The sequence below is a fragment of the Parambassis ranga genome, chromosome 1, assembly GCF_900634625.1.
Source record: "Parambassis ranga chromosome 1, fParRan2.1, whole genome shotgun sequence".
Lineage (NCBI taxonomy): Eukaryota > Metazoa > Chordata > Actinopteri > Ambassidae > Parambassis > Parambassis ranga.
The window spans coordinates 4,686,794-4,713,313 of record NC_041022.1 but is presented as its reverse complement, the minus strand read 5'-3'; the positions used below and the strand labels follow the sequence as shown (position 1 = coordinate 4,713,313).

Here is a 26,520-nt window from a genome sequence, read left to right as displayed (position 1 = left end):
CCCATCAGAACTAATCTGAACTGACCAATCAGCAGCCGTTAGCAGCATGCTAGTGTTTTATGGGCTAAATCAGCTTCAGCTGTCCGAAAGACCAGAGGACATCAGTCTGTTTACATTCAGCTCCGATACATGATCAATACCGGATCTGACTGACCTCTGATGATCACAGCACGGCAGGTGGAGGAGGTGATGTAGAGAGGTGGGTGTGTTTTACCTGAACACGTGCATACTGCAGCTGTTTAATGTGTGACTACAGTCAGCACGGTTGGCATGTGTCTGGTCAAAGGTCGTGAGTCCTCTGAGCTCTCCGCTGGCTGGACTGAAGAAAACAAACTGCACCAGGACCAACTCTTATCAAAGATCTCCTTCATAGTTTTAATAGTAGACGTTGTGCCACAAAAATGTCATGTCCACAGCGACAGGTCACATTTCCAGCTGTTCATCATGTCATTCGCTTCACAAATCACCTCTTACATTTATGTATAAATATATACAGTTTACAGATGGTGGTGGTGTCACTTCTCCGGTCGTGGTTGTGCTGTTGGTCAGAAATGTTACAGAGAAACACACACGCTCCCCAATGTAGCACATGCTTATAGGATCATGAGTACCAGCAGAACACACACACAGCCACATATATACACAGACAGAGGAATGTTTACTGCTATCATACAGAGTGGGCGTGTGCCAACAACACGAGAGCACCAAGGCATGAATGTCGAGTGAATCTCCTGCCACAAAGGCACGTCGTTTCAGGGGCGACGCGGTGAGCGTGTGTTCGGTGTGACATGCATGATGCGCCTGTAAGCATGTGCTGCATTGGACGTGTTGTCTGTGTGGGCGGAGTCAGAGACTCTGTGTCAGCGGGGCGACTAAATAAAGACAAGCTGCGTTTCATTGGTAACTCCCACTCAGATAAAAACAGCTGTGTGTGTGTTTGGGTGCAGGTGGGTTCTGTGTGTTTGGGTGCAGGGGGCTGGTGGGTTCTGGTGGGCTCGGGTGGGCTTATGTCCTATTGCTGACTTTGAAAGGGTGCGTGGGAGTCTGGTGTTGTAGCTGCACACATACAATTACAAACCAATCCACTCGAAGCCTCCCTCTCTCTCCCTCTCTCTCTCTATCCTGTGGAGCATGGTAACATTGAGACTGGGCGTGGGTGCGGGGGCGGGGGCGGGGTCAAGTTGTGGCTGGTCTGGGGTCTCAGCAGCAGCCTCCGGATGAGGTGTTGACAGGCTTGCTCTGGATCTTGACGTTGGACTTCTCTGATGTGCCCGCCGTGGCCCCGGGTCCCATCCTCTTCTTGATCTCGGCTGCCATGGTCATGAAGGCTTGCTCCACGTTGGTGGCACTCTTGGCGCTGGTCTCCAAGAAGGGGATGCCCAAGTTGTCGGCGAATTCCTGGAGAGAAGAAAAGATGATTGAAAGCTGCTGTTAACGATGAACCCAAGCCCTCTGCAGGTCCATCTTGTCAGTGCAGACCAGCAGCAGCTGCCACCACACCCTGATGCCATCACACAGCTGCCAGCCCAGTGAGGAGCTCTGTGAGGAGCCCAGTGAGGAGCTCTGTGAGGAGCCCTGTGAGGAGCTCAGCTTACCTGAGGTGCTGCAGTTCTTCACTGATTTTTCAGCTATGCATCCTATCCTGGACTTTCAACATTCTAGAAACAACTGTGGAATGTAAGCAGTGCGTCCCAGTCCCAGCAGACATGTTTCTGAAGAGTTTCTGAAGTGTGTGTCTGTGTGATGTTACAAGCTCCTGTGAGACTCACATCACAGTGATCTACTGTTGACCTGATGGTTACTGTCCTCCCTGCATGTGTCAGGCTGGGTCACAGAGCAGGTACTAAAAACCTCTGTTTCCTCCATCAACACACACAGAGTAGCTCCTCACCTTCCACTCTGAGAACAGCTGCTCTGCCTGCCTCCCTCCTTCCTGATGTGGTCGGTTAGATTATATAAAATGCTGTTACATCTGGCTACAGCAGGATTCAGGCTGTACCCCGCTCTGGTCGGATTGATCTGAACAGTGCAAATCCTGGTAAAGCTGGATTCACTGAAATCTGGCTCAGGTCTGAACACAGATCTAGCGAATCTGGCTAGTGACAGCATGGGGACAGTATCCGGGTCACGTACAAAGCCGTGTGTAAACATCCGTCGAACTACGAATACTTTTGCCCAGAGTTCATTTTTGAACCATCAACGTTTTAGACCACCGAGGAAAATGGAAGAAAATGCAGACAGCATGTGTGCACCCTGTCCTACCCGCTCTGAATGGGATATGAAGTTTCCGATGTGACACCTAGTGGTTTGGAGGACAGCAAAGATGCCAGATAGGGCCAGACTGAGCGCATCTGTGCAACAGCACTGAAAACAGGTCTGAACATATCTGGTTTAAAAGCAGTCTGGATCCCACTCTAGCTGGATTGAACTTCCCCAGTCAGGATGGGGTTAATGAATGCAGAGAAATCGCACACACTTGGTGTGTTTGGTCTCCTGAGCATCTTCACTGGGAGCATTAAGTTCTGTTCTGTGTGCGTCTGCATAGCAGGAACTCTGTGATAGAATGTGTGGCTGGTCAAACACATAATGGCTGCAGGCAGCAGATAGCAGCCTGCAGCCTGTAAGAATGGAGTGGAACAGGCAGGAGCAGATTGCCGTGGCATGTGCTTCAGACTGTTACAGCTGCTGCTGGTATGAACACAGACTGGATGGAGTGGCACCTCCACGGCTGCTTACCTTAGCTGTGGTGTAATCCACCACCTTCTTCGTTGTGAGGTCACACTTGTTGCCTACTAGCAGCTTGTTGACGTTCTCGCTGGCGTAGCGGTCGATCTCCTGCAGCCACTGTTTGACGTTATTGAAGGACTCCTGATGGCGGGATGCAGAGTGACATTAACACTGATGTATCTGCAGCGTATCTGTGTGCTACTGACAGAGCTTCACGGGTCTGAACCCGAGTGCAGGTCAGGAGTTTTCAGCCACTAGTAGAGCTGTGGAGTCACTGTGTGTGTGTGTGTGTGTGACCCCCACAGACACACAGCACTCAGCTGCACAATGTAACATGAGCCAGTTTTTACTGAACGCCTTTAATGTTACTGTAGTACAGATAAAAACTGGTGTGTGTGTGTCAGGAAGCACTGACCTGGTCTGTCACATCATACACTACTATGATGCCGTGAGCTCCTCTGTAGTAACTGGATGTGATGGTGCGGAAGCGCTCCTGCCCGGCTGTGTCCCACTGAGGAGGCAAAGCAGAACTGCTCAGTCCAAACAACACACAGCGTTCACACACTGATCATCACTCCCATCACACAGGCCTCCTTACTATCTGAAGTTTGATGGTCTTCCCATCCAGCTCAATGGTCCTGATCTTGAAGTCCACACCGATGGTGCTGATATAGCTCTCTGTGTACGTGTCATCCTGGGATCACACACACACACACACAGACAGACAGGTGTGTGGGTCAGGGTTATCAACCATCACAGTGCTGACAGGTAAAAAAAACAGCAGCTGGAAACTTACTGCGAACCGGAGGAGGAGACAGGACTTTCCCACACCAGAATCCCCGATCAGGAGCAGTTTGAATAAATAGTCACTGTGAGGACACAATGTGTGATGACACCACAAGAAGGAGGCAGAAATACAACAACAACAACAACAACATTCACTGGAGTCATGGTAACACAGGAGAAGTGCTCCGACGCCACGCTTTACTCAGTCATAGATCAGTTACAGAGGTCAGAGGTCAGTTATTTATCAGTGTTCACCACAGACTGCAGCTTCAGCAAAACCTCACAGTGACGTCAGGCTCATTACTCTGCAGGGTACCGTTTTTTAAAATGGATATGCTGTGACGTCATCAGAGCTTTCATTGTTTTCTTTGACTAGATGTCTAAATATAAAATCTAACGTGTCGATTATTACTAATGTTTCGTAAACATGAGCTTTTTCTCTGTGTTTGTTGTGATCAGTTTCAGACTCCAGGACACAGCGGAGACCTTTTTTTAATGTTCCAATAACTGATCAATAAACTTAAAACGGTTCTCCTCAGATTGATCTGTGACGTGGATGTATCCGTCTGTCACAGCCTCGTCATGAAGTAACACAGATATTACCCAATAACTCCCCCCCCCCAGGACCAGACGAGCTGACTTCCCGTTTGAGAGCCGCTAACAGTGGATTCTGTTCGCACGGTTCGTGTTTCCTCCACTATCAGTGTGTCACTTGTCACTGGACCCGAGCCTGTTCTCTCAGTAAATAAATCCTCCGGTCCGTTGTGACGTTACGTAGCAGTTAGCCTGCTAGCACCGAGCGCCGCTTCCTTTTGCGTTAAAGCGAGCGTAAAGAAACAGAATTAACGGAAAACAAACATTACGTCCATTTCATCTGCGCCACATTGACCAGAAAGCGCTAACAGGCGTCAGCTCGGTGGTCGATATCACCGCTGTCAGCTGACACTGCGAACAGCCCGCTAACCTAGCACTGAAGACAAAGCAGCTGACGTTCATTTTGTACAGTCTACCGGTCCGCCCGGCTAGCTGGCGTTAGCTTAGCTTAGCTTACAGCTAGCTGACAGCTCAACCGGACCTGTCATCGCAAAAAACGGCCACTTACTATTCGGGATTCATGGTTGTCTATAGGTGGGAAGGTGTCGTCGCGGTGGGTGCAGCTGAAGTTTGTCGCCGGTGAATCTCAAACTGACGCGCAGTCAAAGACTCGTTTTTTTCTCGGGAACTGGCTAAACTGGTTGTCGCAGCCAGAACAGCATAATCGAATCAAATATGGCTGTCTGGTTACCTACCCGGAAATACCAGACGATAGGATTCATGGGTAGTGTAGTCTCGTGATAGTGGGCGTTTACAAAGACCTCTGATGATAAATTATGACGTTTTGTGACTAGCAATAAGAGAGAGAGCATTTTATTGACCCGTGTGATCCAGTAGCGCCAAGGTAGCAGAATAAGACAAGGTGCAAAGTACAGAAAGGACAAACACAGTCCTAAATAATAACATAGAACAGAATGCGTTACAGAAAGTATGTAAACAGTGTGCTGCTGCTGGCCACCGGTGAGTAAAAATGAAGACAAAAGCGTGAGAAAATGGAAAATGAGAGAGGACGGAGTGATAGGAGGCCCTGGAGCTGGAGCGGAACTGAATGACACAGGAGGCTTTTATTGTGAAGGGGCGACAGATGTTGCTGCGGGAGCTTCCGGCGGCTCGGTGCGCTTGGCGGAGGCTGCGGGCGGGAGGAGGCTGCTGCTGGATACGGGATCAAACATGGACGGCCAGGGGAGGAAGGTCGTCGTGTGTGACAATGGCACCGGGGTGAGTGTGAGGACGGACGGACGGGGGCCGGTGAACCGGGAGCCCGCCTGTCGGTTCACCGGAGGTGCAGTCTGATGGAGCCTGAGCTACAAACAGGAAGTGTCAGGAAGCTAGCACAACGTTAGCCTGTGCGAGGAATGTGTGAGTCAGCCGGATGAGCTCAGCCTGCAGCTGGACTCCATCAGCTGCTGACTGCCGCTTTATCCGGAACCCGACCTGTTGATGCTGCTCCACCTCTGCAGGAGTTGTAAAGAGCACAGCAGCAAACACACGCTCAGGGAAGTAAAGTTCCTTCCATCAGACTTATAAACTTTATTTTCTTGAGAGCTATCTGTGTGTTAGCTGTTAGCTCATTGGCCCCGCCCTCGATAAACAGGTGACCTCCTCACCTGCTGCATCATCAGGAAGTGTCAGTCTGTCCCTCATGTAACACACAGAGCTTCAAACCTTTAAAATGAGGAGGAGGTCAGGGTTCAGTTGGAGCAGGAATGGAGGAGTGTGTGATCCAGACAGAGCAGCACAGAGTGGGCCCTCTGGGTGGATTCTAACATCCTTGTTCCTCTTTCTCAGTTTGTGAAGTGCGGCTATGCAGGCTCCAACTTCCCCGAACACATCTTCCCGGCTCTGGTCGGCCGGCCGATCATCCGCTCCACGGCTAAAGTCGGAAACATTGAGATCAAGGTAACCCCTCCTTCATTCACAGCTGGAGGCAGCTCTGTGTGTGCGAGTCACTGTGATAACAACTGACGTTACATCCACGCTGTTGACTTTTGACCTTACACAGGACCTGATGGTCGGGGACGAGGCCAGTGAGCTGCGCTCCATGCTGGAGGTGAACTACCCCATGGAGAACGGCATCGTCAGGAACTGGGACGACATGAAGCACCTGTGGGACTACACCTTTGGCCCAGAGAAACTCAACATCGACTCACGCGACTGCAAGATCCTGCTGACGGAGCCGCCCATGAACCCCACCAAGAACCGGGAGAAGATCATCGAGGTAGGTGTCTGTGCTGGTGGAGCGCTGCACCTCCTCCATGCCTCTGAGTGCTAATGTTTTCCTCTGTTGACAGGTGATGTTTGAAACATATCAGTTCACCGGAGTTTACGTGGCCATCCAGGCCGTGCTCACGCTCTACGCTCAGGGTGGGTCAGCCTCCGGTCTGCTCATTAGCTGCATGCTAACATGAGGTTAGCCTGTGGTTGCTATGGTGCACCTCCTGCTCTCTGTGACACATTATTGGAACCAGAGCATGTGTTTCTTGCTAAGTGTAGCCAGCAGGGGGTGCTGCTGGCAGTGTGCTGGCTGCCTCTGATGCGACACAGCTTTGTGTTTCAGGCCTGCTCACTGGTGTGGTGGTCGACTCTGGGGATGGTGTCACTCACATCTGCCCGGTGTATGAGGGCTTCTCCCTGCCCCACCTGACCAGACGCCTGGACATCGCAGGAAGGGACATAACACGTTACCTCATCAAGGTACCAGCTGCAGCCAGGAGGCCTGCCCACCATGTTCCTGATGTTTGTGAGGACAGTGTGTGTGTGTGTCCTGCCTGCCCACCATGTTCCTGATGTTTGTGAGGACAGTGTGTGTGTGTGTGTCCTGCCTGTCCACCAGCTGCTGCTGCTGCGAGGTTACGCCTTTAACCACTCGGCGGACTTTGAGACGGTGCGGATGATGAAGGAGAAGCTGTGCTATGTTGGGTACAATGTGGAGCAGGAGCAGAAGCTGGCGCTGGAGACCACGGTGCTGGTGGAGTCGTACACAGTAAGCACGGGCGCCACCCGTAAGCTTCGTCTAGATGTGAGAATGTTTCGGTGAAGTTTTGTGTGTGTCCTCAGCTCCCAGATGGCAGGGTTATCAAGGTGGGCGGTGAGAGGTTCGAAGCCCCCGAGGCTCTCTTTCAGCCACACCTCATTAATGTGGAGGGGGTGGGCGTGGCTGAGCTGCTCTTTAACACCATCCAGGCCGCAGATATTGACACCAGGTGAGCGGTGCTCTTCCTTTCTTGTGCTTTTGAAGCTGATGTTTCTGAGCCAGCGTGTTCCTGTGATCAGGGTGGAGTTTTATAAGCACATCGTCCTGTCTGGAGGCTCCACCATGTATCCCGGACTGCCGTCCCGTCTGGAGCGCGAGCTCAAACAGCTGTACCTAGAGCGAGTGCTAAAAGGAGATGTCGACAAGCTGTCGGTGAGCACAGAGCCTGAAAACCCAAAAAATGGCACAAAGACACCTGCTGTCCCTGACCATGTGACAGCAGGTCCTCTCTGAGGACCAATCAGCTGCTGCAGAGCCTTCAGCATGTTCTCTTCTCTGTTTGCTCTCCTCTTCAGAAGTTTAAGATCAGGATCGAGGACCCGCCCCGGCGTAAACACATGGTGTTCCTGGGGGGTGCCGTGCTGGCAGACATCATGAAGGACAAGGACAACTTCTGGATGACAAGGGAGGACTACCAGGAGAAAGGGACACGTGTGCTGGAGAAGCTGGGCGTTACTGTCAGATAGAACACACACACACACACACACACACACACACACACACACCCCTGATCTTTGTAAGCCAGTAATAACACAGCACTCGACGGTACCTCCCAGTAATTCAGGCAGGCCTCAGTCAAAAGTTAGCAGTTAGCATGTTAGCCCGTTTCACTGATTTTTGAGTCGCCTTCATTTTAAAGGTTTTCCTGCAGAGACACAGGAACCCTAGACTTCCCGTCAGAGACTGTAACCATGGTGACGGATGCTGTGAATCAGCTGACTGACCCTTTCTACAGGGTTAAGCTAACGGCGCAGATATGGGAGCCGTGTCGATCTAACCATGTGACCCTTAAAGGAACAGCCCGCTCCTGCACTGGAGGCCATGGTGAACACACACCCCCCCCCACCCCCACTAGAGCAGGCAGCCGTCTGTGCGGTCGATGTTGATACGTTTGGTCTCGTGTTGAAGGAGGCCATATCCTTCAACGCGTGTCATCCCTCAGCCGCCGTCAGACTGTCACAGCATCGTGTACAGAGCCACTGCACGCACACACACAGTTCCACCACCTGAGGCCTTCCTGCACACTCTCAGTGAGTCCAACAACAAGTGGTTTTCTTCCGTCTCCAGATGAAGTGTATTTATATTTTGTCTCTTTTACATCCATCATATTAGAAACAATAAAAAAATAGAACTGAAATGTACATCATACACCTGATACATGTACTGTATATATCATCTGTTTCACATTAGTCAAAATGTGAACTACATATAAAAAACACAAAGTGATGAAGTTATTCTGTGAAGTGTCACGATGAAGAGGAGGCTTCAGGCACTTTCCTTTAACAGACAGACAGTTCACCTTCCTCACCACAGACAGGCAGACTCATGACTGACATCTGGTCCCTCCATTTTCAGCTGATCTCATGTTAAACTCCATGTGTGTAATTCACAGCACAGTTAGGATGGAATCATCAATTATTAGTCTCTCACTGATCAATGACATTACATCTTACAGGAAGGGGCGGGGCTTATTCTTTCTACGTTTCAGGGCCATTTGTTCCTGCACAGGTCGCCTTAAAGCAGGGTGAGAGCACATGTTTGTCTTTGTTTAACCCCTGAATCGCTTGTTTTCAACTATCCTGACTGAAGGTTTTTAAATTAAAGACATGTTTTATGAGAGTTTTCTTGTTTTTCATTTGAGCAGGTGAAACAAACGAGACTCCTGTTGTTCCGAGTGTTTTTCTGTAACCCTGAACGTCACACTGAAGGCGTGCTTCATCAGGCTCATCAGTCTGTCGTCAGGCGTGCTGGTTCATCGGCAGGTAGGGTCAGGTAGGAAGGATCCGAGTGTGTACAGTATCTGGATGTAGTTAGCCTAGCATAGCTAGCTGAACTGCATCCCTGGCAGGAATAGGAGCAGTCTGTGTGACTGCCCTGAAGCTGATCACTGCGTTCTGTGACTGAAACATCAGCTTCATGCTAGAGCAGCATCTAAGCTAAGCACTGCTCACAGTGGCTGACTGAGCGTTCAGCAGCTTACTGCTGAATCAGTCCGTTGAGGAGGACTGAGCCTGTTAGCTCACATACTGACAGAAACACACAGAATCAGCCTTTAAAAAAACAGTGAGCACATGTGAACATACACTCAACAAAAATATAAATGCAACACTTGTGTTTTTGCTCCCATGTTTCATGAGATGGACTTGAAGATCTAAACTTCATTCCAGATACACAATATTACCATTCCTCTCAAACATTGTTCACAAATCTGTCTAAATGTGTGATAGTGAGCACTTCTGCTTTGCTGAGATAATCCATCCCACCTCACAGGTGTGCCACATCAAGATGCTGATCTGACATCATGATTAGTGCACAGGTGTACCTTAAACTGCCCACAATAAAAGGCCACCCTGAAATGTGCATTTTGTTTCTGCTTTATTGGCGGTCTGGGGACTCAGAACCAGTCAGTATCTGGTGTGACCACCATTTGCCTCATGCAGTGCAACACATCTTCTTCGCATAGAGTTTATCAGATTGTCTATTGTGGCCTGTGGAATGTTGGTCCACTCCTCTTCAATGGCTGTGCGAAGTTGCTGGATATTAGTGGGAACTGGTGCACGCTGTCGTATACGCCGGTCAAGCACATCCCAAACATGTTCAATGGGTGACATGTCCGGTGAGTATGCTGGCCATGCAAGAACTGGGACATTTTCAGCTTCCAAGAATTGTGTACAGATCCTTGCAACATGGGGCCGTGCATTATCTTGCTGAAACATGAGGTGATGTTCATGGATGTATGGCACAACAATGGGCCTCAGGATCTCATCACGGTATCTCTGTGCATTCAAAATGCCATCAATAAAATGCACCTGTGTTCTTCGTCCATAACAGATGCCTGCCCATACCATGACCCCACCACCACCATGGGCCACTCGATCCACAACATTGACATCAGCAAAGCGCTCACCCACACGACGCCACACACGCTGTCTGCCATCTGCCCTGAACAATGTAAACCGAGATTCATCCGTGAAGAGAACACCTCTCCAACGTGCTAGACGCCATCGAATGTGAGCATTTGCCCACTCAAGTCTGTTACGGCGACGATCTGGAGTCAGGTTAAGACCCCGATGAGGACGACGAGCATGCAGTTGAGCTTCCCTGAGACGGTTTCTGACAGTTTGTGCAGAAATTGTTTGGTTATGCAAACCAATTGTTTCAGCAGCTGTCTGAGTGGCTGGTCTCAGACGATCTCGGAGGTGAACCTGCTGGATGTGGAGGTCCTGGGCTGGTGTGGTTACTCGTGGTCTGCGGTTGTGAGGCCGGTTGGATGTACTGCCATATTCTCTGAAACGCCTTTGGAGACGGCTTATGGTGGAGAAATGAACATTCAATGCACGAGCAACAGATCTGGTTGACATTCCTGCTGTCAGCATGCCAATTGCACGCTCCCTCAATGCTTGTGGCATCTGTGGCATTTTGCTGTGAGACAAAACTGCACATTTCAGGGTGGCCTTTTATTGTGGGCAGTTTGAGGTACACCTGTGCACTAATCATGATGTCAGATCAGCATCTTGATGTGGCACACCTGTGAGGTGGGATGGATTATCTCAGCAAAGCAGAAGTGCTCACTATCACACATTTAGACAGATTTGTGAACAATGTTTGAGAGGAATGGTAATATTGTGTATCTGGAATGAAGTTTAGATCTTCAAGTCCATCTCATGAAACATGGGAGCAAAAACAAAAGTGTTGCGTTTATATTTTTGTTGAGTGTACATGCAATGCATAGAGTCCACATGTATGTTCAGATGGTCCTCAGCAGACCCCCCCCCCCATCCTTCGAAAACAAACCAGAATATTCAAACCCCCTGCCTCCACTTCCTCTTCTTCTCCGATGAGTCCTTTTTGTCTCTGACACACGGATGGGGCCCATGATGCCTCAGCCCGCCGCTTTGTGTTTCCCACCACAGCAGTGGCAGGCCACACCGCAGTGGTAGCACGCCCTGAGAGGGGCGTAGCAGCACATGCAGGGCGCCAGCAGCGACAGACCCACCAACGCCGTCCATCGCAGGCAGAAGCGCTCGTCGCTGGTGTCGCAGGAACACGGGTCCGAGTAGTCGCCCTCTGGGTCGGACATGCAGTGGTACAGCAGGCTGTCGGCACACCACATGAAGCTGACCCGCCGGATGCAGGTCTGGATGGGGTCAGGTGCCTCTTGGCAGCGGCCCCGCCCGTTGTCCTTGTGGTTGAACGTGTCCTGACAGTAAACGCACCTCAGGCGCTCCCCATCAGCCGTCCGCTGTTTTCCTGTGGGCTGCAGGGCCCGTGGCTGCACCGTCACCACGGCTCTGCAGCTGCCACCCAGCTCCAGGCACCCAGCCTTACCGTTACAGCCCTGCTGCACCTCGCGGCTCAGCGGATACGGGTAGGTGTAGTCACGCTGGGCCAGCTTGCTCTTGGTAAAGTGGACACAGGTATCGGCGTGGTGAAGCTGTGTGAGTTTGTCTCGTGTGGAGTTGGCGTGGCGGTAGTCCTCGTAGCCAGTAAGCCAAGTTCGCTCACGGGGGTTGATGCGAACAATCTCCTCCTCCTCCACCTGGAAGCTGACGTGATGCGGAAACATGTGCACCGCCTGCAGAGACACCAGAGAGCCGGACACAGTTTACATCACAGCTTATGCTTTCTTTCAGCTTTCACCCGACGCCACTTGCCTGCTCCAGGAAGTAGTGATCAGAGGGCCGGTGCTGCTCGTAGAAATGTCCCAGGATGCAGTGGTGCCGGAGGGTCTCGCAGATGTTGGGTGGAGCCAGTGCATGAATGACAGGCTCTCTCTTCTGGGACGAGTTGGACGAGCTGTCAGTGGCGGTCTGGAGAGAGAGGAAAGAGAAATGGGCACAACTGACTCAGTGTGACTCTGACTCAAGGCTGCACTAAGGAATTATGGGTAAATATCCACACACACAGTGACCCTCAGAGTAGCAGAATCAGAGGAGCTGAAGTTCGTAAACTTCTGTGAGCAGGATGTTTGGATTCACACCTTCGTGGTTTCACCTCGGAGCCGCCTCATTTCGTGCTGCTCCTTCACGGCGTCCAGAGGAAACGCCACGTCCTCAAAAGGAAGCTTTATTTCCTGTCCTGCATCCACATTGTCCTCCTCAGCGCCTCAGAGTCCAGATCCTTCCAACAAGGTTTTCCTGGAAACACCCTCCTCCTCCTCAGGGATGCAGACGGGGCTGATGGGAATGATCAGAAGCCTGAGGCCGGCTGTGTAAACAGCTCGGTGACGGACTACAGGCTGATCCTGCTCTCATCCTGCAGAACCGTCACCAGACTGGACACCCAACGAGACTCTCCATCAAACTACAGCAGAGGAAGGGCTTCAGCATCAGTTAGCATGTTGTTAGCATAGCATAAGGAGGTCTGCAGAGAGCTCAGGAATACACCTAACCTGGAACCCATCCTCTCAGGCAGAATCCAGGACACCTGCTCAGCTGGAAGCCCCTTCAGGCTGGGCTCCACTGCTGCTTACACTGGTTTATTAACTCAGACAATATGATGAAGAACAAGTATGATCCTCCATGAGGACATATGAAGATTAGCAGCCTCTGATTCCTCTCCGTCTGGTCACACTGAGACTTCAGACATGAAAGCGGGGGCATTAAAAACACGCCCCTCTGATGTTAAGGTAGCCACGCCTGTGCATAAAGATGGCGCCGCAGCATGGCGGCAAACAGATGAGATTATATGGATTAAATATTCCCCACAAATGGCACGGCGTGCCTAGTGCTAGAGACAGGCCAGCTCCAGCAGAGCACCTGAACCTGCCTCCGTCACTGCTGGATCGTGAGGTGCAAACTTCTCACCGTGAAGACGTCATCGTCTCCAAGCTCGGCTTCATTCTGCAGCGTGGATGAGGACGTGGTGGAGCCTGAAGATCAGAGAGCAGATGTCAGACAGCTGATGGTGCTGGCAGTGGCCTCCACCCGCTGCATGCTGTTAAAGGCTGTACCTTCTGTCAGGTCCTCCAGAGCCTTCCTCACCCCACGGTCAAAAGCTCGGGCGTCGGCCGGGCTCTGGAAGGTCAGCCCGCACTTCCTGTTGTCCACCTTCCAGTGGTGGAATGTGGGCGTGGCCTTTGTGTAGACCAGGTCCTTCTTCAAGAAGCACTCCAGGATGACCTGATGAAACAAACATCCACCCGTGAATCAGCTGTAGGATCAATAAACACTGACTCTAACATGGGGGGCGGGCCCACCTGCTTGTCTTTCAGGCGCTCCCCGTGGATGAGGAACGCATTGCGTCCCGGCAGGTCGGCGGGCAGCAGCCTGCACACACCCACTCTGCTCAAACAGCCGTCCTGCGCCAACCAGCCGCCGCTCGACTCGTCTCTGGTCATGACCACCGCTTTGACGCGTACGATGTAGCTGTCACTGCAACACACACATGCACAGAGCCCGATCAATACATGCTGCTATGGTTCTGACTCTAGGTATGGTCCGGTGCGTGGAGCACACAGACCTGGGGCCGGATTCACAAAGACCCTCAGCACTAAGAGTTCCCCTTAGTGAGAAAAACCTCAGAGTTAAGATGTTTTCTCAGAGTTTCCCCTTATAATTAAGACTAAATCCTATTAAAGATTAAAGTGATTCACCAAACACCTCAGCCCTCAAAGAGGTCTTAAACCTGTAGAGTAGAGAGGAGTCCCCTAAACAGAGAGGACAGAGAGGACAGTGAGCTGTTAGAACTCTGCAGATCAGACGGAGCAGCATGATGTTTGTGACCTCACCTTAGACTGAAGACACACCATCACTGTTCTCACTTAAACCAGGAGGAAGGAGGCGCTGACCTGCTGCTGTGTCCTCTCATGTCTGTCTCTGACTCTATCATAATAACTGTACCGTAATAACTGGCTGAATGTTTGTCCTCTGCTCAGCTTACTGTACTCAGTGAGCTCTGCTCCTCGGTCCAGTCTGGTCTCTGCCTTCTTTCACCTGTTTCCATTTTGTTTGCAGGTGAATCTGCTCCAACCAGCGCCTCCATGTAACAGACAGCAGCCACAGAAAGGTGGTGACAGCTGAGCCAGCTACATCCAAGCCCTCTGTGTTGGTGATGATAATGATGATCATCATCTACAGCCTTCATGTCTCTGTCCATTCTGGGCTGTTTATATTGTTAGGAACATGTTCTCATGTTCTTCTGTCAGCCAATCACATCTCCTGAAACAATGTGTCACTAGCAACAGGGTCAGCCCCGCCTCCTCACTGAGGTCAAACCTTCAGCCTGCTCCTTCCTCAGAGTCGCTCTGAGAACGTTCTTCAGTGGACACCAAACATCAGCAATGGGTTCTCACACTGCATCCTGTGATGAGCATCGCACACACACACACAGACACACACACAGAGGCATGCACAGAAAGCAGCAAAGAGTGCGTCCTGACACTCAGCCCAACATGGAGTCTGCCCCTCAGAGCTCCGGGTAAAACTGCGACACCTTCGTGCTCCGACATCTCTGCTACATCATGTCACCATACAACACACACACACACCCTGATACACACACATACACACAGCTCCCCTTCACCATGTGATTCTGCATGCCTGTCAAACAGATGGTGTGTGTGTGTAGCATGAGTCATCACTGCCTTTGCCACACACACACACACACACACACACTGATGATGCCGCAGAAGCATTTTCAGGTTTTCCTGTTTTGTCACATGGTGGCGCCGCCTCATCAGCCATCTTTTCAATACACTTGAGTGTTAGCATGGCAAAGTTTAAAGCTAACAGCAAAGCTACACAGGATGCTGGATAAACTCACCTGGTTTGCAAACATTACTGTCAACACAGGGGTAGCAGCAGCTGATCCAGATGCTACATCAGCTGATGATATGAAGCAGGTGATGCTCAGCTAGCTAACCACCTCTGCCTTGCAGAGCTCATAGAAATCCCTTTGAATTCTTCATATTAGCTTAGCATCATTTATCATGGACCAGCTAGCAGTAATGTAGCCACATTGATCAGGCTGATCAAGTGTGAAGCTGCGCTCTGATTGGTTAATCTGTGTTTTTACCTGGTCTGCTGTGAGTCAAACACCTGTCACTGGCTCGGTCATGTGACCCACGGATGGAGGCTGATTGACCTTTTCAATACGGTGTGCTCACCTCCTCAGTCTGAGCCCCAGCACCCCCCCCCCCTCGCTTCACCATCCCAGTCTTCACCTTCTCTCTCTCTCTCTCTCACTCTCTCTCTCTCTCTCTTCACCATCTCAGTCTGAGCTTCCTCTCTCTCTCTCTCTCTCTCTCTCTCTCTCTTCACCTCAATTGGAAGGGGGGGGGGACTCACTCGTCTGGTCGCGTGTCCTCGCTCATGTTTCTCCCTTTCACCTCCGGTAATAACAATCTCCCGTCGCGGCGGCGCGGTGCGGTGTCTGCATGTTTCCCCGTGCTCGCTCCAGCTCGGTTCTTGACTCCGGCGTGTTGTGTCTCCGCTGATCCCTCTCCTCCTCCTCCTCCTGCTCCTGCTCCTTCTGCTCCTGCTTTCACTCCTCAGTCAGGCTACCGCAGCGCATCCAGCCTCCACCTCTCCTACACCTCTTCTCCTCCTCCTCCTCCTCCTCCTTCGCCGGACCGGCCTGAAACGCGGTGGCCGCAGATGGTGCGCTGTTGTCGGTGAGGACGGCCCCGGATGAGCCCCATCTCCTCCTTACTCCATGTTGGATTCAGAACCGGAGGGGCTGACGTCAGACCCGAAGGACCGCAGAGTCACGTGCCCCCTCTAATAATAATAACAATAATAAAGATATAAATCTTTATTTAAACTCGGGCACACAGTCAGACAGTCTGTGTTTATGTCATGTACATTTAAATACTGCAGAGTGTTCAATCATTATACATACACATCATCACTGCTGAGAACCTGCAGCCTGCACAAGAGCCTCGGTATGACACACACACACACAGACAGACACACACACAGACAAAAACACAGACACAGACAGACACACACACAGTGGCACCTTGTGGCCGAGGCATGCTATTGCAGGTGCAGCTCCTCAGGTGTCATGGTCTCATAGAACAGAATAAACAGACACTCACATTAATAACATGTCCCTCTAACGGTAGAAATAAACTGATATTATTTACAGACAATCGAAATATGAAATATCAGTACAATACTGTCATGATTTGGTTATTTTCATGCTTTGTTCCTGGCTGTAGTTTTAAAGTTTCCCTGGTGTCCCTGTGTGGTCCTGCCTCTGTCTGTGTGGTGTTTCTTTGGTTCTGTCCTGTTTCCTGTTTTATTTTGAAAGTCCTGTCTCCCATGTGTTTTACTTCCTCTGTGTTCCCGCCTTTGTGATTGTTCGCCCGGCCCTAATGTGTCTCACCTGTGTCTCGTTGTCTATTTAAGTCCTGTGTGGGTGTAACACCCACACTAAGTCACAGTTCACCCCTCACAGTGTGTGGAGACGTAGCTGAACAGCCGCTGTGCACAGTAGTGATGTGTTGCTCGCGAACGATTCGTTCGATATGAACAAATCTTTTATATGAATCAGGAGTAACGAGTCCCCTCAGTGAGTGATTTGTTCTCTCGCCACATGGCATGGCAGCCGCATAAGCTCGCTGTGTGGCAACTGACCAGCAGCAAACGATCAGCAAACAAACGGATCGTTCATACGGATCGTTCATTTGTCACATCATTACATAATGTAAAAATAAGTACGTTTGAAAATTATCTTAACATGTTCATTTTGTGTTATACTCTGCCATATTATAATTAAATACAACAACAATAATATCTATCTATCTATCTATCTATCTATCTATCTATCTATCTATCTATCTATCTATCTATCTATCTACATGTGACGTGACTGTGACGTGGTTTTACTCCCTTCCTCAGCCCGTCGGGCAGTGATGGGGTTTGAACCTTGAACGCACCGCGGCTCAGAGCGCAGCGGGCGGCTCCACACTCTGGATGTGACGGACCGGACCGGGCCTGCTGACGAAGCCGCTGCTCGGTCGTTCTGTTGGGCAGCAGCACAGCGTCTCCCCGGGGCCTGCGGGGTCCCAGCAACGTGCGCGGGCCGGACTTTGTTTGGAGTAACCGGATTAACTGAGTTCCTCTCCGGTACCGAGGTGGATGTGTGTTTGTACCCGCAGGAATCACCGGGAGTCCGGGAGGAGAGACGGAGCCGATGGCGCAGCGGGTGCGTAGAAATCAGCGCCAGACTTTTATCTGAACGGTGCAAAAAGCAGCAAAGGTTCCGTCCTGATGTGAAGTTTCTCTGAGACTGAATTTATATTTAAACTTTTTAATTCATGCAGACAAACAAAGGCGCTGCTCTAACTCCTCCGTCTGTATTCAGCTTTATCTGCCTAAACTCTTAGACTATGCGTTTTCTTAAAGCTCGTCATCAATGTGTTTTTATTCAGAGCTTCCTGCTGAGCCAGAAGTTTAACAATAAAATAAAAAATCACAACAACTCAAACGTTCTTCACACACAGCGCTGCAGCAGCTCAGAGGCTGCAAGAACAACAGCTTTAATATCTGGTTATTTCACGTTCAGGCTGGAACAGATGTAAACAATAGATGCATATGATTTATATTCAATTATCCCTTTATTAGTATTATCGTTATTGTTATTATATTGTTGTTACTATTATTAGTGTCATTATTATCGTTATTTTAATTATTAATATTATCGTTTTAATTATTATTATTATTATTATTATTATTATTATTATTATTATTATTATTATTATTATTTCATCTTAGTGTTGGCCTGACAAACCAGATAAACTTTCAAGTCCTTGTTTGTGTGTCTGTGTGTGTGTCTGTGTTTGTCTGTGTGTGTCTGTGTGTTGGTGTGTGTCTGTGTCTGTGTGTTGGTGTCTGTGTGTGTCTGTGGTTTTCTGGTTCTTTTTATTTTGTCCGCTTTCTGTTTTGATGGTTTTTATTCTCTCGCTCCTGCAGAGGTCAAAGGTCAGCTGTCTCTCTCTCTCTGTTTCAGTACGAGCCGCTCCACTGCGGGCTGGAGGGGGTGGGAGGCCTGTATGGGGAGCCTGCCCGCCGGCACGCCGCCGCTCGCTCCCTGCAGGCCGCCGGCGGGGAGGCCATGAGGAGGGACAAGGACGCCATTTACGGGTATGAAGAGTTTCAACCTAAACCACACACAGCACATTTAACAGACCGTTATTTACTTATTTATGTATCGATTGATTTATTCATTTATTTATTGATTGGTTTCTTCAACAGTCACACCGTGTTTAAAATTAAATACAAATCAAGTCAGACATTTTTCTAACAAATCACACTGTGTGTGTGTGTGATGCAAGTCACATGTTAACAAACACAATAAATAAAACATAGACAATGTTTTTAAAGAAGTAGTTTTGAAGAAGGTTTAAAAACATGAAGACAGGAAAATCTAATTCAAACAAGAGATCACGATTTTTTGATGGATTCTGAAAAACCCAAGAAAAGACTCTTTTAATAATTAAAATACTTTTTGTAGTTCATAGACTTAATATGTAAGTTTGTTATTTGCAGTAAATACTAAAAAGTCCTGTTTTAAAATAATTGAAAATGAACGTTTCATTTTCAGAATTCTATCTACGATCAATAAAATCAGGTTTTTATCTCTGAGAAGTAATTAATAATTATAATTTCTCACAATAATAACAATACTTTTTTATGTGCATTTATTATTATAATCATTTTTTCCTGAATGTGAATGAGCTAAGCTGTGCTCTAAAACACTGACTGAGAGGCTGCAGCAGATCATAATCATAATGATCTGTTCATCTAATCAATCACTTAATCTGTTGTTTGTGGAAATCCAAAAATAAGAAATGAGTTCGTTTCAACATGAATATCTCCTGTACTGTTCTCAGTCACCCCCTGTTCCCTCTGCTCACTCTGGTCTTTGAGAAGTGTGAGTTGGCAACCTGCACGCCGAGGGGGGGCGACGAGGCCGCAGGAGATGTCTGCTCCTCCGACTCCTTCAGCGACGACATCGCCGTCTTCTACAAACAGGTAGACAGGAACTCGCACACAAAGCACACAATGCAGGCAAAACAAATAAACATAACTGTGTGTGTGTGTGTGCAGGTGCAATCAGAGAAGCCTTTATTTTCATCAAATGCAGAGCTGGATAACGTGGTGAGTGTTTTAAAAGTCAAATCACCAAGCTGCACTTAAACACACCACGACTGCAGCCTGTAGACAGCATAAATATCCAGCTGATGGTCCTCAGACCCTGAGTCTGAATGTAAACAGAGTGTGTGTCTGTGTGTGTGTCTCTGTGTCTGTGTGTGTGTCTGAGTGTGTGTCTGTGTGTGTGTGTCTGTGTGTCTCACTGTGTGTCTGTGTATCTGTGTGTGTGTGTCTGTGTGTGTGTGTTTGTGTCCTCTGCGTGTGTGTGTGTCACTGTGTGTGTGTCTCACTGTGTCTGTGTCTGTGTGTGTGTGTCTGTGTGTCTCACCGTGTCTGTCTGTGTGTGTGTTTGCAGATGATTCAGGCCATCCAGGTGCTGCGTTTCCACCTGCTGGAGCTGGAAAAGGTCAGAAAACAGTTTAACCTGCTTAATCTGAGGTAATCAGATTAGCTGTAATCTGCTGTGATTCCTCTCTGATTCAATCCATGTAGTTTAACCACTGAATCAAAACTTATTTTAACCATGTAACTGTACTCTGATTACTCTTTAGACTGTAACTGTAACAATACAGGTACAGGTACTTTTGTACTCAGATTACTTAACCTCGGTACATGTAATCTGCTACTCCAACACTGTGGACACATACATACGTGTTATGTCTGACATGTTAATGTTTCAGGTCCATGAGCTCTGTGATAATTTCTGCCATCGATACATCAGCTGTCTGAAGGGGAAGATGCCGATTGATCTGGTGATTGATGACGGCGATGGAAACAAATCAGACAGTGAGGACATCATCAGGGCGTCAGGAAACGGCGTGGATCAGGTGAGCACGCTTGTAACCTGAGCTGCTGATTAACCTACAGTTTAACAGGAAGAGACAAAAACTGCAGTTCCTCTATTGGCCACCTACCTTAATCCAAATATGGGCAAAGGGGCGGGGCCCAGATTTACTCACCAGGCTATGTACACATTTATTTCCGCTGTCTGTGGGGACTGACTGACTTTGGACCCAGCCTCTAGTGGACCCGGGGAAGTGCAGTCTTTGCCTCAAAAGTTGGATGATGTAACACAGACAGTACATATCAGACGGTCACTTCCTGTAGCAGTTTGTGATGTCTGACATAATTTTCATTTCACAGGTGAAAAGTACCATAAGAATATTTATTTACATTTTTACCTAGAATTCATCAGTCTGCATCTCGTCTGCAGATAATGTGGAGCGGAGATCAGGATGATTCGGCATCGGTCCGGTCAGCCGGGACTCAGGGACACACGTCTCAAAGTGGAGACAACAGCAGTGAGCAAGGTACTGGCTGGGTCCACGGCCGCACTGAGCCGAAGAACACAAACATCTGGATGTATTTATGCAGCTGTTGAATTGTCCTTGAACGCATCGTGTGTGGAAATCTAAGCTTCACCACCATCATCATCACTATCATCATCACCATCATCATCATCACTACCATAATCATCATCCTCATCACCACATCATCATCATCATCACCATCATCATCATCACTATGATCATGATCATCATCATCAACATCATCACCACATCATCATCACCATCATCATCACCATCATCATCATCATCATCATCATCATCATCATCATCATCATCATCACTATGATCATCATCATCCGGCACGTAACACCTCCCCTCGGCCCTCCCCTCTGCCCTCCCCTCGGCCTCCCCTTGGGCAGCACTGTTAAGAACACTGAGGAGAAAATGAGGCCGTAAAAACAGCAGCTTTTAGTGGTTTCAGGCGAAACGCTGCTGTGTGTGCTGCAGAGAGCTGAACACACTCATCAGCTGTGTGTGTGTGTGTGTGAAGCTCCTTTTAATGGGCAGATGCTAATGTTAGATGAACCAGTCCCACAAATACTAATACACACACATGCTGAAGCTGCAGGTCAGACAGAGACTCTCTGAGTGTTGGTCATGTGACTGCTGCTCACATGTGACTCCATCATGGCGTCCTGCTGGTTGCTGAGGAGGACAGAGTGTTTTTACAGGATCTAGTCAGAGAATCGTGTTTGTTTGATGACCTGGATGAACTTTTCACACATGATGCGTTCAAGGACGGGAAAATTAAGCACCTGGATAACTTTTTAACATGTACCTTTTTATTAGAAAACAGATTGTGTTCTGTTGGAATGCAGTATATCAGTGTTGTATCTGTGTCTAAACATTTCTCTGCTGCTCTCTGTGCCGATCAGGTGACTGTCTGGACAACGGCGAGGCGTCTCCCAGCACAGGCGATGATGACGACCCTGACGGAGACAAACTGCACAACAAGAAGAGAGGCGTTTTCCCCAAAGTGGCCACCAACATCCTGAGAGCCTGGCTGTTCCAGCATCTGACGGTAAGACCGACCCACACACCCGCTGTGTGACGTGTCAGCACCCCCCCCCCCCGGGGGGGCAGTTCAAGGCACGTGAGCAGTTTACGCTGTTAACACAATAACAGCAGTAGAATAAAATAGATAGCATAGGCACAACAATAAATAAGAACAGGATGAAGCTCAGTAGGTGCTGTAAGAGCAGGTTGGGGGTGTTGGGTGTGTGGGGGGAGTGGCCGTGGTGTGAGGATGGTTTGAGAGCGCGGGGGGGGAACGAAGGTTGTCCTCCACCTCAGAGGACCATCCAAAGGAGGTGCTGGCTGTGGGAGGAACAACCCAGGAACTGGCACCACAATCACAGAGAAGATCTTCAGCCACCAGGACCTCCTGAGCCGGGTTAGCAGGAAAGCCCACCGCCGACCTCACCACCCCACCCTCCAACCATCAGGGTTCAGAGGTCACTGAGACACCTCCACCATCCATCAGCAGCAGCTGTCCACAGCCTCCGAGCTGCCCCCACCCCCCCATCCCGAACAGGAAGTCTGTCTAATACCACCATCAGACATCAAACGTCTCTGATGTAGTCCACCATCAGCTCCATCCGCGGTGACTCCGTCCATCATCCTGTCCGAGTCGCTGGCGCCACAAGATTAACTGTTACCGTGGCAACAGTGTTTACGCCTACAGCCCAAACTGATGAAGCAGACCATGACCAGTGATGACCTGTGCGTCCCATGATGCTTTGCAGCTGTAAATAAAGCAGAAACAGGAGCACTGCGCCCCCTGCTGGATTTGAATTTACTCCATGGCCATTTGCCATGACTAAAAAACAACACGCGGCCGGCTCCAGACGTAAAACGTAGCTTCACTTAGGCTCCACTTCTTTGCCTGTACTGTGAACAAGTTTCCATAAATATGTGGACATGAAGCAGGTTTGTGTGTCTGTTGTTGGATCTTCTCCTCTTTGTTTGAAGACTGCTTGAAGGGCCATGTGGCCCCCACTGCTTCACAGGGGAGGGTTGGGGGGGCCGCTGACAGGATGTGATGAAATTGTGAGTTTTAAGTGTGGCATGTACACATTGGAGGACTGAGGACTGAGTCTGATGGACTCGAGGAAGCAGCTCCGACCTGAAGCTTAAAAATAAAAGCCTTTGTGGCTCCTGGCCCTGCAGTGAAAACATCATCCATTACCTCCGTGACAGGTCCCCCCGGGGCCCAGCACTCTGTGAGGGTCACCTTATTGACCTCTCAACACACACACACAAAAAGCTCCAACATGTGGTCACATCCATCACAGCCAGCCCCTCCTCTTTGACAGCATAAATGAGCGGCCTGATAATGAAGCAACGAGCCAATCAGCCGACAGCTGGAGAGAGAGTCAGCTCAGAGCAAAAACATACACACACACACACTTCCAACAAGTAAGTCTGGGAATGCATAAGAGTTGTAATTACCGCCTGTAAACGGTGTTGCCTCCATTGTTGCGCCTAATGGAGGTTCCATCCCTCCAGTCTGAGAAGCTTACAGAAAAAAGCGCGGACTGGATCTTTACGCCCTTAAACACACAAGTGGAGGAGTGGAGAAGCAGGTGACCTAATAAATGATAAAACTCCGACCTCAGACGGTGTCATGGTCACTAAGGTTAACACCACATCAGCAGTGTTTGATTTCTGGAAATCTAAAACAGCCCGTTTTTGAGTGTAGTAAAAGACCAATTGGGGAATGGAGATCAATACTTCTGTGTTCATACTCGATCACTGACTGCACTGTTAGAGTAACAAGCAGCAGCTTGTCACGTTTGGCGTCTCTGTGCTTTGTCCCTCTGCAGCACCCGTACCCGTCAGAGGAGCAGAAGAAGCAGCTGGCTCAGGACACCGGCCTCACCATCCTGCAGGTCAACAACTGGTGAGTCTCCATGGCAACAGCCATGTTGTTCTGGAGGAGGCCTAATGATGGCAGTGATTGGCTGCTGCGGGGTTTCCTCGTGCTGTCAGCAGGGGTGAGGCGTTTAATTGGAGTAGAGCCCCGAGTTTAACCTGAGCTGCTGCAAAACTGGGTCTGTGTGTGTGTTCATGGCAAACAGCTGGACTGCTGCAATTAATCTTGGTACTGGGGGCACTGACCTGCTGATGACTGCCATGGTGGTTGGAGCTTTTTGGAAGAGTAGTGTTTGTGCATCTCCATGGTTGCTAAGGAGACAGAGCAGATGCTACTTGTTTTGTGTGTCAGACCTGCTGTATTGTTTGTTGTTGTTTGGCTGTTAGCTGTCGCAGCTCTGCTCTGCCATGTCTGAGGAGGAGGAGGAGGGTGAAGGGTGTCAGTCATGTGGACTTCACAGAGCTTTTTCCTGGCAGCAGGTCGGCCGTCAGCAGCTTTGTACCAGGAGAATGGTGTGTGTTTAGAAGCTGTGGCCTCTGCTGTTCTTCCCGTGTGTTAGCCTCGTTAGCAGGCAGCATTTTCCTCACACAGAATAAACACAGCAAACAGAACTGACGGATCGTCCTCACAGGACTCTGTCCCTTTGGACCACCAGGGTTTAGCTCAGCTGAGGTGCCCTCCATGCTGGTGCAGGTGCTCATCATCCAGCTCAGCAGGGCGGGATTCTCAACAGCTGCTCTCTTCTTGTTCTGCAGGTTCATCAATGCCAGGCGGCGAATCGTTCAGCCCATGATCGACCAGTCCAACAGAGCAGGTACATTTCAGCTCAGGGATCCACTTCCTGTTACTGCAGTGCAGGGTGGGCTGGGACAGCTATCCGGGCACGGGGGCCCATCAGAGGCCCGAACCACATGACCGGGCTCATCTCGGCGATGTATAGTATGCTGAGTGACTGCTGCAGGGCTGAGAATGCAGATAAAGAAGCAGATGTGTCAGAGCTCCAGTCAGCATTTCAAGCCACGTTAGCCGTGTTAGCCGTGTTAGCATTAACCCTGTGCTGGACTCTGGAGGCTGGAAACACCGCTGAGTGACAGCGAGAACAGATGAGACTGAGATGTTCTTCTGAAGATGAAACGCTGTGAAGTTCATGAGAGTGAAAACGTCTCCTCATCACTGATTAATGAGCCACCCCCGGAGGATCAATAACATTTCAAAATGTAAACAAGAAGAGAGAAAGATGAGAGATGCCGGCTCTGACCAGCACACACAGATATTTTTAATGGTTTGGTTGATGTCAGTAAACACGAAAGGTTCCATCAGTCAGAATGAACATGTATGAGCACAGAAGAACAGAACAGAACTTCATTGATCCATGGCAAGAAGTTCTTGTTACATCATCACAATGACCAGCACCCCCACATACAGCCCAGCGGCAGGACTAGCTGTAGACAGACCAAGAAAAATCAAAGCAGGTAACACTGTGTGCTTCAGAGCCGGTGCTACGTTGCTGCTACCTCCGGTGCCCTCTTGATCTCTTGCATACATGTGAACATGTATGAACATATAAACATGTGTGCTGTGTGAACAGCCTGTTTCAGTTCAAAGGACAGTTTGTCCATGAGAATCCAAACGTTTTCAAAACGCTGACACGTCATTGATCCTTGTCTTTCCTCTGTCCACAGTGAGCCAGGCAGCACCGTACAGCACGGACGGCCAGCCAATGGGAGGCTTCGTCATGGAGGGTCAGACACACATGGGAATCAGAGCGACTGGTACACACACACACACACACACACACACACCAGAAAACACCGCCTCCATTGTCAGAGTTTCCTGTAAATGTTCTGAAAGACCAGCACCTGACCTGAGCCTGGACCTGAGCCTGGACCTGACCTGTGTTCATGTGTGTGTCTCAGGGCCTCTGGCTGGTGTGGGGATGGGTGTGGACGGTCAGTGGCACTACATGTAGCACCTCCAGCTCCACCCTGCAAGCGGAGGAGCCGCCCTGCATCCCAGGAAGCATGTGAGTGTCTCCACAGAGGAGCGTCAGCGCCATCATGGAGGACAGTGTCCCTCTGACCAGTGATGGGAGGCCGTTTGGAGGAGAGTTGTTTGCTGCTGCTTGTTACCTTACTCCTCTCTGCTCCTCACTAATTAAAAACATGCTCCAACCTAAAGCTGATTAATCCTCTGAGATCCTCTCCTGTTCTAACGAGCTGATCATTAGTGAGAGACGCTCTCAGCTCCTAATTTGATTACACAGAGTCCAATTAGCCTGTAAGCAGTTTTTATTATTGGGGGGGGGGGGCAGTGCAGGCAGAGATCAGGCTGAAGTTTGAGGGTGATGTAGTCTCAGTGGAGCTCCACTCTTCATCCTTCCTGCTTGTGCTATTTGCATCTTTGTGCTCTGTTACCGTGGTGACGCTGTGTTTACGCTGCAGACCTTCATGCTCAGTCTAGAGCAGGACCCCGCGCCTCCTCCTCCTCACCCCTCCTCCTGGACTACAAACATGGCTGCCCTGAGCACCTTCACATCAGCAGAGCCTCCTCCGCCATGATGACCTCACAGGAAGCTGATTGTTTCACCTGTTTCTGAAGAGACTGATGTCAGAGGACGAACTGTGCTTCTGCCAGACCACACAGATTCACAGAGTGTGTGTGTGTGTGTGTTTACAGAGAAATCTATCACACACAGATCTGAGAAGTAATAAAATGAAAAGTGAAAAAACTCCTCAGAAGTGTTTTATTAGCTTTTAACCCACAGAGCTACAAACGCTTCCTGTCACATGATCGCTCGGTGTGTTCTCATTGGTTACTGCGCCTCTGTACTAACAG

At 49.5% G+C, this 26,520-nt stretch overlaps 4 protein-coding genes across 9 annotated transcripts; 2 read left to right on the top strand and 2 right to left on the bottom strand.

The window, feature by feature from the left end:
* Window positions 1–351: 351 nt before the first annotated feature.
* LOC114433451 (ras-related protein ORAB-1) lies at window positions 352–4,756 on the bottom strand. Its single transcript, XM_028402023.1, has 6 exons — window positions 4,616–4,756; window positions 3,524–3,596; window positions 3,326–3,421; window positions 3,143–3,238; window positions 2,737–2,868; window positions 352–1,398 (listed from the first exon to the last, which is right to left on the bottom strand). Exons 1-6 carry the CDS (start codon window positions 4,627–4,629, stop codon window positions 1,201–1,203), a joined length of 609 nt encoding a protein of 202 aa, XP_028257824.1. The 5' UTR covers window positions 4,630–4,756; the 3' UTR covers window positions 352–1,200.
* On the top strand, window positions 4,143–8,980 carry actr2a (actin related protein 2a). Of its 4 annotated transcripts, XM_028401986.1 has the most exons (10): window positions 4,143–4,194; window positions 5,183–5,325; window positions 5,896–6,006; window positions 6,110–6,325; window positions 6,399–6,471; window positions 6,665–6,801; window positions 6,941–7,090; window positions 7,165–7,310; window positions 7,381–7,513; window positions 7,657–8,980. In XM_028401986.1, exons 2-10 carry the CDS (start codon window positions 5,278–5,280, stop codon window positions 7,825–7,827), a joined length of 1,185 nt encoding a protein of 394 aa, XP_028257787.1. In that variant the 5' UTR covers window positions 4,143–4,194; window positions 5,183–5,277; the 3' UTR covers window positions 7,828–8,980. The 4 variants fall into 4 exon arrangements, with proteins under 4 accessions (XP_028257787.1, XP_028257795.1, XP_028257779.1 ...); XM_028401994.1 differs by lacking the exon at window positions 5,183–5,325 and having other exon boundaries at window positions 4,175–4,194; XM_028401978.1 differs by lacking the exon at window positions 4,143–4,194 and having other exon boundaries at window positions 4,790–5,325.
* Window positions 8,981–11,078: 2,098 nt separating this feature from the next.
* Window positions 11,079–16,009, bottom strand: spred2a (sprouty related EVH1 domain containing 2a). The gene is made up of 6 exons (XM_028402013.1): window positions 15,649–16,009; window positions 13,560–13,734; window positions 13,314–13,482; window positions 13,168–13,232; window positions 12,016–12,171; window positions 11,079–11,936 (listed from the first exon to the last, which is right to left on the bottom strand). Exons 1-6 carry the CDS (start codon window positions 15,672–15,674, stop codon window positions 11,244–11,246), a joined length of 1,284 nt encoding a protein of 427 aa, XP_028257814.1. The 5' UTR covers window positions 15,675–16,009; the 3' UTR covers window positions 11,079–11,243.
* A 1,264-nt stretch (window positions 16,010–17,273) lies between these two features.
* On the top strand, window positions 17,274–26,236 carry meis1a (Meis homeobox 1 a). 3 transcript variants are annotated; one of them, XM_028403504.1, is made up of 13 exons: window positions 17,274–17,512; window positions 18,317–18,450; window positions 19,200–19,341; window positions 19,417–19,467; window positions 19,817–19,867; window positions 20,142–20,288; window positions 20,675–20,771; window positions 21,686–21,831; window positions 23,636–23,712; window positions 24,441–24,499; window positions 25,368–25,457; window positions 25,602–25,708; window positions 26,127–26,236. In XM_028403504.1, the coding sequence occupies exons 1-12, from the start codon at window positions 17,501–17,503 to the stop codon at window positions 25,652–25,654; spliced, it is 1,059 nt and encodes a 352-aa protein (XP_028259305.1). In that variant the 5' UTR covers window positions 17,274–17,500; the 3' UTR covers window positions 25,655–25,708; window positions 26,127–26,236. The 3 variants fall into 3 exon arrangements, with proteins under 3 accessions (XP_028259305.1, XP_028259285.1, XP_028259294.1); XM_028403484.1 differs by having other exon boundaries at window positions 19,200–19,467; XM_028403493.1 differs by lacking the exon at window positions 26,127–26,236 and having other exon boundaries at window positions 19,200–19,467; window positions 25,602–25,739.
* The last annotated feature ends 284 nt before the right edge of the window (window positions 26,237–26,520 follow it).

Excerpts from the sequence above, each read along its gene's own strand:
- LOC114433451 (XM_028402023.1), bottom strand. Across the intron at positions 3,239-3,325 it reads AGACCATCAAACTTCAGATA|TGGGACACAGCCGGGCAGGA; the intron begins GTAAGGAGGCCT and ends TTGCCTCCTCAG. Across the intron at positions 1,399-2,736 it reads TGGATTACACCACAGCTAAG|GAATTCGCCGACAACTTGGG; the intron begins GTAAGCAGCCGT and ends TCTTCTCTCCAG.
- actr2a (XM_028401978.1), top strand. The coding sequence starts at position 5,107 with ATGAGAGAGGACGGAGTGATAGGAGGCCCTGGAGCTGGAGCGGAACTG. Across the intron at positions 6,007-6,109 it reads TCGGAAACATTGAGATCAAG|GACCTGATGGTCGGGGACGA; the intron begins GTAACCCCTCCT and ends GACCTTACACAG. Across the intron at positions 7,091-7,164 it reads TGCTGGTGGAGTCGTACACA|CTCCCAGATGGCAGGGTTAT; the intron begins GTAAGCACGGGC and ends GTGTGTCCTCAG.
- spred2a (XM_028402013.1), bottom strand. The coding sequence starts at position 15,674 with ATGAGCGAGGACACGCGACCAGACGA. Across the intron at positions 13,735-15,648 it reads GAGGACACGCGACCAGACGA|TGACAGCTACATCGTACGCG; the intron begins GTGAGTCCCCCC and ends TGTGTGTTGCAG. Across the intron at positions 13,483-13,559 it reads AGCGCCTGAAAGACAAGCAG|GTCATCCTGGAGTGCTTCTT; the intron begins GTGGGCCCGCCC and ends TTGTTTCATCAG.
- meis1a (XM_028403484.1), top strand. Across the intron at positions 20,772-21,685 it reads AGACAACAGCAGTGAGCAAG|GTGACTGTCTGGACAACGGC; the intron begins GTACTGGCTGGG and ends TGTGCCGATCAG. Across the intron at positions 24,500-25,367 it reads CGACCAGTCCAACAGAGCAG|TGAGCCAGGCAGCACCGTAC; the intron begins GTACATTTCAGC and ends CTCTGTCCACAG.